This window comes from Parasteatoda tepidariorum, chromosome 8, assembly GCF_982258835.1.
Source record: "Parasteatoda tepidariorum strain Cologne lab strain chromosome 8, Ptep-v5.0, whole genome shotgun sequence".
Lineage (NCBI taxonomy): Eukaryota > Metazoa > Arthropoda > Arachnida > Araneae > Theridiidae > Parasteatoda > Parasteatoda tepidariorum.
In genome coordinates this window covers 62,264,911-62,278,491 of record NC_141762.1, presented here as the reverse complement: position 1 = coordinate 62,278,491, position 13,581 = coordinate 62,264,911, and the positions used below count along the sequence as shown (strand labels likewise).

The following is a 13,581-nucleotide window of genomic DNA, read 5'->3' as shown; positions in this document are numbered from 1 at the left end:
TTATCCCTTCATTACTTTTAGATAACATACTACACAGCAAAATTTTATAATTGATATTAATTTGAATATGTAGCTAAGAACAGAATAGCTGAATTCTAGTTGAACTTATTCTTTCAAAACTAAAAAATACTTACCAAGAAAACGATTAAAATGAATTAAGAATCAGCACAAATGGCACTATTTCAAGTAACTTGGATAATTTTTTATTGTTGTTTTCCGAATTATATGGATACAGAAATATATACTATTCTATAACGAAGAAGAATATGGTATATCTATTACAATTCTGTATGTTCTGAATTCATATTTATTCACTGGAATGACGAAAGCAATGTTGACTTCACTTTAATTCGTAATGAATTGAAGACAGAAGAAATGCATTTTACCTTAATACACACATCTGTAACAGTATCCGAAATCGGAAGTCATCAGTTGCAAGTTTGTTGATAATGGAAATTAAAAATTATTGAGGAATTTTTCTTCAAATGTTTGGCGTGTTCAGCTGTTCCTGAAAGATTTACTAATATTCTGGAGATTTTTTTTCAAGTTTTTCGGTCTTTTCCTTAGGGAAATTTTGTTTCTTATTTGCTGCTAAAAATGGCGTCTGATTCTGTCAATGATTTGGATGGAACTAAATGAAAACCTGATAAATTAATGTCTGATACTTACAGGCTCCCGCTAGACGGCGTACTCGAGCGTTGCGATCGCGAATTTAATAGGATAGTATTTTTTATTTTCAAATTTAGTGGATAACAATTGTAAAAAATGAGTGAAAACAATCCCACGGGCAATGCGACGGATTTAAGGTTATGTCAAGGTACGTCTCTTGTGTATTTCAATTGATTGTTAGGTTTTCCCTTTTGAAATTACATTATGACACATTCACATACATTATTAATACAAATACATTTTCCATAGCGAGACGATGAAGCAACCACAAGCACTTCCACTGGCTCAAGAGGTCCACGAGGGGAACGAGGGAAAAATGTACAATACTACCGTTATTATAGAGCGTGGAAGCGAGCGGAGCAGGAAAAAGAGTCGTTGAATAGAACTAGTGATCCTTCTACGACTGCTGATTCTTCTACAATTAACGTCGCAGGTTACGAAATTTAACTTCTTCCGCGCGGAGGGACTCCACGCACTATTTTTTTCATTTATGGAAACTTCCCGCAGAAATAACAGGTGCCATATTATATAGTTTTTGGAAACACAAAAGCTATTAAAATTCTTGTATTATTTTAAAACAACTGATGAAGATACTAATTGTAACATGTGTAGATAAAGAAATATTAAAAAAAAAATTTCCCAGTATTTCAGGACCAGTAAGTATAAAAACTGAGCTGTACGCTGAGGGTTAATAAACTACAGTTTGCAATATTCTATTCTTTTTTAAATTTTTAAGGACAAAATGGTTTCTTTTCTATTACTTTATTTCTATCCATTTTCAACATAATCTCGTCTTTTATCTTCACCGCTTATCAACGTGTCGTTCATGCAAAGAGAGTTTTGTGTATGCGAAACATGTTAAGTGCATTTTAATATTTTTAAGAAGCATTATACTCTTTGTAAGTAGAATAGGCGTCTCACTTTTACGAGATTTCCCCATTCTTCACAATTTTCCCCTCTCCGTTGCCATGTTTTTCCCATAATCTTGCTTTTTACCCAGAAACTATGGTAAAAAAGAGGAGATAATTATGGAGAGTAGGGGAATTGCAGAATCTTGAGACACCTATTCTATTAAGAAAAAAGTAGAGGATTTTATTTATCTTGTAGGCTTTAAGGTGAATATTATCCCAGAAAAGACAATCTTTGCAGTTAATGTTTGACGCAACAATTAGCAGCAGTCTAATATTTAGAAAAGGATTTTGGTTATAAAAAACAAAAATATATACCAGCATCTTTCTTCCTCAATAAAATCTGTAAATGTTACAGATAATTCACAGAAGGGAAGAAAATGGCTTTTTTCTTGGAGAAACGGGGTGAAGTTTTCAAAACCCATGGAATACAGCTCTTCATATACTGACTTTGAAGGATACTTAAAAAGAAAGAAGAGAAAGAATTAGGACGCAAAATAATTGGAAATGTTGAAAATATTTCAAGTAAATATCCTTAAGTACACAGTTCTTCGACCAGTTTTCAAGCTCTATGTTTCAGAAGAATGCACCCATGAAAATATATCGTAGAATTAGGAATATCAAGAAATATTTTAGAAGTAAACCCCTGAGGAAGGGTGCGACGTTCGACGCCTGTAATTGCTGGTATAAGAACACGAAATCCTGTTAATGCTTATATGATTAGATAATGATGCTGATAATATTTTAAAATCTATTTTTTCAGCATTCAAAACTACAAGGTTTATTATTATTTACATGAATTTCACTGTTATTATGCTTTAAATTGTAATTTACTTCTATAGGTGTAAAGGATTTTGCAGCGAAAGTTTTTTTTTTCTCAACAGTATATCATTCATTTGAGTATTTCTCTTCTAAGTTGCCACGTGTATATAACTGCTATAATATTTGCGGAAACTGGATTTCAAGTTTATTTTGAAATAAAGCAAAATTGGAATAAAGTTAAAAGGAATGGTATTTATGTTTCTAAAAAAATATATCATGTATCTTTTGAAACTGAAGTTTTGATACTTACAGAACGATTGCCAGACAGTCCACCATCTCTGCAATATCTTGGAGAAAAACATTCACATAAATTCCGGTATTCCTGAACTTCAGACAATAAATGACATCTTTCAATAAATCTTGCATCGCCACAAATGGATGCTGAGTTAAATCTGAAAACCAAACAAATATAATTTATTATAGTTTTTTCTTTTGAATTCAGGAAAGTGAGGAACAATAGAAATAATACTGGCATCTCAAAGCAATCGCAGTGCCTGTATAAAAACTCATCAAATATTACCTTCGAAAAACAGAATTTTTTTTTAATTCGCAGAATTTCAAGCTATTTAAGACAGTTAAATAGCAAAACGTATGGAATGTTAATAACCAATAACCGGGCACGTTCTTAATTTGCAGTCTTTCTCAGAGAAACATTCATTGTGCATAATAAATACAGGAATGCGGGTCAGCATGAAATATCAAACAATGACTTTAAATTGTATGAATATTAATAACGAAGTGATGATATTTTTTAAAATTATTTTGTATTAATTTAGGTCAAAATAAAAGAAATATATTATATTTAGCATTTTAATAATTTATGCTGACGAAATACCGGCATAAAACACCGGTGTATTTTTCTGCGTTTAATGGTTAAGTCTTCCAAACATGGCTCACTTCCAAACAATACTTTTTCAAATTTATACTTACTTGCAGTTAGGGTAAACCAACCAGTGAAGGAACACTACCCAGTGAAGGAACATTTCATATATATTGGTTAAAAATAAGAATTTGAAAGTTTTTCCTTAGATTAATTGGTAACAATAGCTTACTGCAAAACAATAGGAAGTCATCTAGCAATGTTTTGGATTACCTGGTCAAATAGACTTCTCTGGAAAAAATTTTGAATTTGTTATTATCTCTGCAACACCTTGTTTCTTTGAAAAATTTATAAGGTGAGTGTTTGCATGTATATGTTTGAAGTGGAATTAATTGCATGTAATAGTTTTATTTTTCTCACTGTGAAAAAGAGAATTCAAAATATAGTTATTGAAGTTACGTTTTATTTTTTTTAAAGCATCATAGCATAATAAAGTACTGAGATAAGGGGGTGTTTATTCACTGGATCACCAAACGATGAAAAACTAGTGAAGGAACGAGTGTTACTTTACTGGGTTTTTTTCTAAGTTAATGAAAATAAAAGATAAACTTCAATTTACTAGTACTTTTAGTGATGTTCCGCATCAAAAGTATGTTAAAAATACGAAAAACAACTTCTAACCAGTGAGGGAACAGGCATGTTCCTTTACTGGGCATAGATTTCCCAGTGAATGAACAGTATGTGTTAATATATTGACACTTTAATTTTCAATTCATGATTACAAAAAAAAGTTTACATTTTCCAAGTATTTATATGTTATAATTTCAAGAATAGGCTTGTTCTTAAATATTTGTATGGCTTATAAATTCATAAAAAGCATTAAAAAATAATCAAAATTAAGTGTTCCTTCACTGGGTGTTCATTCACTGGTAAAAGCTGTTCCTTCATTGGGTCTTCTTACTACTTGTTGTTTGAACCTCCAAAACTTTAAAAAAAATACTATGTAAATTCTCTACAATTTCTTTTCATAATTTGCAATTAGTAACAAATATGTTGACACTGTCATTTAACTGAAATTACGAATTTTGAAATTAATATGATTTTTTAAAAGGCAAGCGAAACTTAAGTGTTCCTTCACTGGTTAGTTTACCCTATATAGATCTAAGAGTAACAGTTATTTACGACTGAAATTTCCTTAATTTACAAAACCATTTATTGATTAATTTTCAAATATGAAGGGAAAAAAATTTCTCTTTTTTTTGGATTTTATATTTAGTACAAATATAATTCCGATAACCAAACAGATTCTTTTCAGGAACTATTTGACTGTTTATAGTAATTAAAAAATACCAAAATGTAATTCTTCTTGTAATTAGAGCGCCAGAAAAAATAAACATAAAAGGGATACTGGTTTCTCTTCCACATCAAAGAGCTAAGAAATTAATAAATAATAAAGTATAAAATATTAATGAAAAAAATCATGCACTACCTTGCAAAAATATTCACGATTAAAAACAAAAGACGAATAAACACATTGATTATAACGATTTTAAAACAAAAATAGTAAACTAATAAAATTCAAAGGGTTTTAGTTTTGAACTCGTTCTGTTAAATCATATATCTAAATATTAAAAAATGCTAAATTAAGCATCTATACTTCAGCTAGGGTAAACCAACCAGTGAAGGAACACTACCCAGTGAAGGAACATTTCATATATATTGACTAAAAATAAGAATTTGAAAGTTTTTCTTTAGATTGATTGGTAACAATAGCTTACTGTCAAACAATAGGAAGTCATCTAGCAATGTTTTGGATTACCTGGTCAAATAGACTTCTCTGGAAAAATTTTTGAATTTGTTATTATCTCTGCAACACGTTGTTTCTTTGAAAAAATTATAGGGTGAGTGTTTGTATTTATATGTCTGAAGTGGAATTAATTGAATGTAATAGTATTATTTTTCTCACTGTGAAAAAGAGAATTCAAAATATAGTTATTGAAGTTACGTTTTATTTTTTTTAAGCATCATAGCATAATAAAGTACTGAGATAAGGGGGTGTTTATTCACTGGATCACCAAACGATGAAAAACCAGTGAAGGAACAAGTGTTCCTTTACTGGTTTTTTTTCTAAGTTAATGACAATAAAAGATAAACTTTAATTTTCTTGTACCTTTAGTGATGTTCCGCATCCAAAGTATGTTAAAAATACGAAAAACAATTTCTAACCAGTGAGGGAACAGGCATGTTCCTTTACTGGGCATAGATTTCCCAGTGAATGAACAGGATGTGTTAATATGTTGGCACTTTAATTTTCAATTCATGATTACAAAAAAAAGATAACATTTTTAAGTATTTATAGGTTATAATTTCAAGTTCTTGTTCTTAAATATTTGTATGGCTTATAAATTCATAAAGAGCATTAAAAAATAACCAAAATTAAGTGTTCCTTTACTGGGTGCTCATTCACTGGTAAGAGCTGTTCCTTCACTTGGTCTTCTTACTACTTGTTATTTGAACCTCCAAAACTTTAAAACAATATTATGTAAGTTTTCTACAATTTTTTTTACATAATTTGCAATTAGTAACAAATATATTGACACTGTCATTTAACTAAAATTACGAATTTTGAAATTAATATGATTTTTTAAAAGGCAAGCGAAGCTTAAGTGTTCCTTCACTGGTTAGTTTACCCTATAATAGAACCAGACGCTTCGAACTAGTAACTATGGTCGAATAAGCAAATATCCTTCCTTCGGTTTTAATTAACCCAAGTTCTGAAAACCGAAACTATAGCATATAATTGGCCGTATTCTGACTGATTTCTGGCTTTAAAACTTCAATAATAAAACAAATAAATTTCGAGTGATGTATAGACATCTTTAAGCAATATACAGAGCAATATATTGGTTTTTAGAAACAAAAAATTTTAGAATTCAAGTTAAATTGCTTTTTAATGATCAACGCTGATTACGCGCAATGCTTAGGTACGGCGGGGATATCAGAAAAAAATGTATATAAAGATGCGAGTGCCACTTTTTGTGCATAAAACCAGTCTGTCAAAGCGTGTTGCTTTTCTAAAACCCCCCGGGAAAGGCCGGGATAGCCTGGTCGGTAGGGTGCTGGGCCCATATCCAAGAGGTCGTGGGTTCGATCCTCGCCAGCCGAAGACTCCCCGTGTAGTAAATGGTGACTGATGCACGTTAAATCTGTCGAGTCTCAAAGTTCTCCATGTTCCCATAGCAAATCAATACCTCTGGGGGTACTGATCCAGGAGTTTCCTTGTCTTCTGGATTTGTTCAAAATTACAAGGCTACGGAGTTGAACATTAGTAGTCGTAAACCCATGAAATTGGGTCGGCTGTTCAACGACGGTTGTAAAAAAAAAAAAAAAAAAAAAAACTCGGAGAAGTTACATGTCCTTATCCCCTATATTAGTCCCTGAGACGCACGCTCAAATAACCACACAAAGTAGCTGAACAATATGAATTTTTAAGCTTTCTGTTCTAAGTTAATGCGATTTTAGCTCGCATAGAAGAAGAGAAAAGAAACAACACGTTGCCATATTAATAAATTAGAATTATAAAAGTTTTCTAATTGGTCAAAGTTAGTCCTGCTTACAAACTTCAGTTTCAGCGGAATCGTACGAATGGCGATTTCGCCATTCCGTACGATTCCGGTGAAATTGAAGTTTGTGGAGACGTGGCTAACCTTGACCAATTAGAAAATTACTATATTCTAATTTATTAATCTGGCAACGATATGTTTCTTTTCCTTTTCTTCTATGCGAGCTAAAATTGCAATACTTAGAACAGAAAGTTTTAAAATTCAGCTGAACAGATGAAAGAGGCTAATCGGATAGCGGAAGAGAGGAATGATGTTGAACTGAGAAAAGTCATAGCTTTCGAGGACAATGTAAAGTGTTGTCAAATAAAAATTTTAGATAATTTTTGTTTGTTATGCATTTTTTTTATTAGTACTTATTTTAAAATTAAACATTTGTTTTATTAGTACTTATTTTAAAATTAAACATTTGTTTTATTAGTACTTATTTTAAAATTAAACTGTATAGTAGTTTGATAATTTTTATCGTAAAATATTTCATTACCAAGTGATTACCAGTGTGTTTAATATTTTATGAATAATGGGCGCAGTTAGCTTTTGGTAGCATGGGAATCTCGAGTAAAATTAAGTATTTTAGGGCATTTTTCAAATACATCACATTTAATAGATAGGCTTTTTAATACATCACAACAGTTTATAACATAATTCTGAAAGCTCCATTTGTTCGTAAACAGCTTTAAAATAAAATCTTAAAATTTAAAAGGAATCATATGGATTCATATTAAATTAGAGATAAATGAGTTCTTAAAATTCAATAATTTTTAATAGTATTGGGAACCTTTAACATTTAGATATCTTTTAATTATATGGTTTACTAAATGCAAATAAAAAAAAACTTGGTATAAAGTATTTTAATGTAACCAAAATTCACCAAATTTTCTTGTACAGTTCTCAAAGGCTCAAAGGAAAAAATGCTGCCACTTCGATTGGCTCAGTATTTTTGTGCTCAGTGTCTGTAATTTACTAAACTTTTGTATATTTTTCTTGGTTTTTTAGTTACAATTTATTCTGCAGTTGTTATATTTTCGTATTTGTTGCTAACTTGAAGCATCATCACATAGTTGATATACTTATGTTTTTTCTATCGCTTACAAATAAGTTAATTGAAACATTGCTAATTTGTTCACAGTTAAGTAAAAAAATTAATAAATAGGCAAATATAAAATTAATTTATAAATTTTTATTTAAAAAAGCGAAATTTTTTCATTCCATCATGGTAACAATTCTGTCACGAATTCCTGTTTTTGCCCTCACATGCTGGCAAGCCAGTATTAAATAGCATGTCATCTTCTGAAAAGGTATCATATGTAATATGATACCCATCACTCATTCACATATTGTGCAATACTACACAGGCATTCACAATCATGCCAGCAATTGTTGGTGTATAGTGTAACACTCTTTCTTTTAAGAGGAGTCTAAATCTTCCTTTCAATAAATCATTGCATCTTTCAATGACGTTCCTCCCGAGTCAATGTTTGTAATAATAATTTTCTTCCACCAATGATGCTCCTGCTCGAGGGGTCATGAGCCATGGCTCAAGTGGATAGCCAGACTCACCTAAATAAAGAAATTAATACAAAGTTTAAAATGGTACATCTAAGTCTTAAATTCTACCTCTATGCTTAAATATAAAATAAGTCAGGAATAGTTTAAAGTTTAGACTATATCTTAATTATATAATTAAAGTTATTATTATATAACTTAAAATCAATGCAATTAGAATGCAGTTAGCACTGAATACAATTTGAATAAAATTCCAGAACGAAAATCAAGGTTGTCTATAATTATTTTCATAGCAAGCAATTTTGGGAAAGAAAAAAGAGAAAATATATAAGGAGTTAAACTAAAATATAACACTTCAAAATTTTGGAAAGATTTCCGTTTTGCGATTTACGGCAAGGCAAACATTTACACACATATATATTTTTAAGTTTGCTAGTACAAATTCCATTTGGAGCATTGGCGATTTTTTACAATCTGCTTACATTGTAAAAAATCGCCAATGCTTACCTAGTGCTGAAAGCATATATAATCATGCGAATTTTATCCCCATGCATTATGACTGTAATAAGCTTCAGATTTTAATAAAAAAGCTTTATATATTTTAAATTATCGAACAATAACTAAGCAAAAAAAAGCTAATTAAAATAATCGTAAATATCACTGTAAAATCACATGTTTCAAAATTTTATAAACTTGAGTTTTAAGTTGAATAAAAACTAGTTTTAACTGATAATTAAGAAATTCTAGAGACTTATTTTCTTGTATAAAAGAGAAAAATAAAATTATGTACTTACTTTAGTTTCTACAGAGAAGGCATTTCTGCTTGAAGTCAGTGGCTCCAACGCTGGCCGAAGTTTTTCTATCAGTTCGACACAAATGTTTTTAGTCAATCTAAATTGACTTCTAAATTCGTTGTGGGGATATTGGAAGACCTGAAATCTTTCGGGCCGATAGATCGTTCTCTTAATAGTGTTTCGATCACTCACTTCAGCAATAGCTAGTTGTATGACAGAATACAGCGCCATTTTGATCGCTAAAATAAGCAAACTCTTATCGGAATTTAGATTTCGCTAACTCTTAAACCTTATGCAATCGGATTCGTAATTATTTCGCACTGGAATTTAATTCCGAGCGGAATCAAGAGCTCGTAATGCGGCCTAACTGACATTCACGGATTTATGACGTCAAGCGAGCTTTATTTCGATCGGAATTAGATTCCGTAAAGCTGGTAATAGGGCCACAGGATTTCGATATGCTCATATTACGGAAAAGTGGGTTCTACGAAATAGGCAATCCGATGAAAGCTAGTTTTCGACCAAAATCGTTTCCGAGCGGAATAAATTTCGGTGAGTTGGTAATAGAACCCCTGCTTTGGTAGCGCGACGACCTGCACATGTAGTCGAGCATTTCACGGTAGAACAGTTTAATGGGGACCGATACCACGCACCTTCGGTCCCTATACAGGCAGATCAAAGTGGTCACCCACCCGCTTACTGACCTCAGCCAGTGATGCTTGACTTCAGTGCTCTAACGGGAACCGTGCCTTTACAATCTGCGGGACCTGGAGCACTTTTATTCAACTGCTACTTATAAGAGATCGACTAAAAAATCTTTTAAAAACATGCTCTTTCAAGATATTAGTGAATTCAGATATCAGTGTATCAGAGATTGACGCATTTATGGATACATAACATACACAGAGAGTCACACAGTTATGAAGTACATTAGGAGAGGACTGGCAGAAAAGAACGCCTGCATTTTCTGTGTATAGCCATCTTAAACTCAAACTCATCATTCAATAGTAGGGGAGAGTGGGGTCAATTGTAACATTTCTTACTTCACTATTTTTAACTAACAAAAAATCCAATATATTATTATTATTAATTGACAGACGAGTAAAGTAGACTATCCTCTACTAGAAAAAAAAATAAATACCTTATTTTAAATGTTATTATATTAGTTATTAACAATTTTTGACAGTCGTGCACTAGTTACAATTGTCCCCACTTACGGAGTCAATTGTAACAGTTCATTAATTCAACTAAAACATAGTTAATTATACATATTATCATAGTTGTGGTATATTTTTTTACTGATCAAAATAGTAGTGATATTTTAGGAGTAAAAATAATAATGAGCAGAGACCTAAAGGGTTAAACTTTTAACTTTAAGGGGTTAAAAATTTTAATTTATGCTGCGAAAGGTGACAAATAAAATAATGTACGTGCAACATAATATAAATGATATAGGAAACTATTGGTAGTTCTTAAAGAGTTAAGTAATGGTTTGTAAACATAAGAATATTTATTTTCAGCTGTAACAATCGTCCCTTTACTTATTGTTACAATCATCCCCAAGACGCCATTTCAGCTTCATTTGTTAAAATTATTGCTAGTTAATTAACAAAACTAATTCTTTTTTATTGAAATGTTAATTAAGGTGTCCACTTACATATTCGGTTAATAATTTTTATCTGTTTAAACAAAATTACTTTGCTACAATATAATAATCTAATACCAAAAAAAGTACTTACGTAGCTTGAAAATATCTTTTGTGATGTAACTCTTTCAAAAGTACATAAAAATGGTTACCAGCAGAGGTGTACATGTAGATTTATTAAATACATTTTATGCTCCACCTAGGAACCAAATCTAGAACCCGACACTCGGAATTTTTGCTCTGTTACAATCGTACCCTGTTACAATTGACCCCACTCTCCCCTACTCTAATTGCAGGTAGACCTAGAAGAAAACTGCTTTAGATTAATGAAGTTACAGATCTTCAACAGTCTTCTTTTAACTCTGAAGTGTTATTTGAAGTTGCTTTATCAAAGAAAATAAAGAAAATGCCACAGTTTAAGTGCCTTACATTTGATGCAAAGTTATTATTTTAAAATACATATTTCGTTTTAGCGTAAAGAATTATCTGGGCCTAAGAATGATCAAATAACTTACATATTTCAGAAGCTATCAGATATAGGTACTTAAAAATTGCAAAATAGGCAAAATTTTTCTACCCGCATGAAAATTATGTAAGTCGATGCATAATTTTCAATTTTTGCAAACTCTTATGAGCCTATATAATGCAACGCTGTAGTGACTTTTTAATTGTTAAAACAATAAGCTGTTATTATCTAACCTGTTATTATAGAATCTCTCAACTGCTGATAACAATCACGTATAACTGTTACAAATTCACAAAAGTTTTGAAAATAGCATATTTACTCGCAAAAAAAAGGGTTATTCCATATCGTGACTGAACCTTGGAAAAACAACATGAAGCCCGTCGCAGGCTGGTGCTCGAATGTTGCAATGATTAAATCATTAACATTTCTTTGAATTAAACAATCCGGAAGTTTAGAAAAAGCATCAATTCATTAACAATGGTTAGTGAGCAATATCATTCATAAAAGCACAAGTAATATCAATTGCTGTTGTAGTTGTAGCTGTTGTAGTAATATCAATACTTAATAATTAAAGTGATTTCCCGTTACAGACGATAACAGATGGTGGTTGACGGCTGTTAACGAAAGATGGTGGTTTTCAAAAACTACTTCAGGAGTAGGGAGGAAAAGGAATCGCTTAGCAATCCCGTTTATGGTGGTTATTTCGCGCTTGATGATATTAATTAATTTGACTTTAAAATGTAATTTACTATGTACCGTAATATTTTATATTAAGATATTTCTTTCTTTAGCAATTATGAAATTAAATTAGAATAAATGGTTGTCTTACCCATAATCATTACATACGGTGAAAGACGGTAGCTCAAACTCATTAGTGTTTCTGACTGTAACACTCTCAACAGTTTCATATCGCCTATAGAGTTGCATAAACTCCCAAGTCTGGAGAGCAAATCCAACTATGCAAACAAAGAAAAACAAAGTGCGCAATACTTTCAAATGAAGGCTGTTTGCAGACACAATCTTCGGAATGCCCGTTATCATTGAATTTTGGAGTAATTTTGACGAGAATTTCTGAAACGACATTTTATCTTTTCTACTCCGCTTCCGCAGAAAAGGGGTGAATCTAAATTGGAATTATGCAAAGCATTAATTAATAATGAATAGTTCAGTAAGATATGTCAAGAAGAATTTTATATAAATTTTAGTTTATTTTATGAAAAGAAGTAATATAAATAGTTCAAAATTCAGTGTCAACAAAATCAGTGATTTTAATATTTTAACAATAACTAGGAGGCTCCGCCCCCTGCTCGCTAACGCTCGCCAACCCCCGAGAATTGCTACGCAATCCTATGTGATTCACGCCGTGAACCATGGCTCGCTGCGCTCGCTCACCAATGAACGCAATGTTCTAGCACAAAGACATAATATATTATCATCAAAGAAATAGTATTTTATCATCAAAGACATAGTATTGTACTTATGTAGATGAATTCTACCAATGTTCTTATTGGCTTTTAAAAAAGTATATTAGCTATTTAGATTGAACATGGTGAAAAAATCAAAACATCAGCTAAATAAGAAACATATTAGCAAAATAAATTATCAAATATTGCTTCACTAATATTCTGCATTTTAAAGAGTGAAAATTCAATGCATAAATAAACGCGAAATATAAAAAAATTCAATGCATTCAATACAAACACTTAAACGTTTTTTAGACGTTTAGGTAGCTCCCAGAAGAAAAAAAACAATTCAACAGCGGCCTTTTAAAGCATTCTCACTTCAATTAATTAATTAATTCCTAATTGGGTATAATATAGCCTACGTCACAGGTTGTGTTGTTCCTACTAAATTTAACCCATGAACGGCATTTTCTGCGAGCCTAACTTCAAGCCACAAATAAGCAAACGAAGTGTTCGATCGTTTAAATAGCTGCTCGCCAGATTTTATTGCATTATAACGAAAAGTTATAGAAACTAAATACAACTAAATAAACATCAACAACTAAAACAAATAACAACAACTACTAATAACAATAACTAAATAAACAACAACTAAATTCCATTCGTTTAGCATTGCGTCATATGTTGTTCCTACTAAATCGAAGTAGTTGTGTTTTTTTCATATTGTACCCAATTGAGTTTAAATTAAATATTGTCATGTTTTTAGTGCATGAATCTGAATTGAACAACCTGATAATGCTCACTCTGGTTATTGTTATCTGGTTGCTCACTACGTGCTCTTGCGCGCCGAATCCAATCAATTAAAAATGAAAACTGTTGCCAGAGCGAGAAAAGAAATATCATCGGTTTTATTGATACATACATACGT

The 13,581-nt window shown here is 31.3% G+C and overlaps 1 protein-coding gene across 1 annotated transcript in view; it reads right to left on the bottom strand.

Annotated features, from left to right (window-relative positions):
* The window catches only part of LOC107447884 (uncharacterized), an 82,587-nt gene extending 70,219 nt beyond the window's left edge, over positions 1 to 12,368 (bottom strand). Inside the window, exons 1-3 of the mRNA XM_071181291.2 lie at positions 12,080 to 12,368; positions 2,650 to 2,791; positions 1,896 to 2,038 (exon numbers count right to left, since the gene is read on the bottom strand). Of these exons, the coding sequence (XP_071037392.2) occupies positions 1,896 to 2,038; positions 2,650 to 2,791; positions 12,080 to 12,333 (539 nt within the window). The 5' untranslated portion in view covers positions 12,334 to 12,368. The remainder of the gene's footprint in view (positions 1 to 1,895; positions 2,039 to 2,649; positions 2,792 to 12,079) is intronic.
* Positions 12,369 to 13,581: the final 1,213 nt, after the last annotated feature.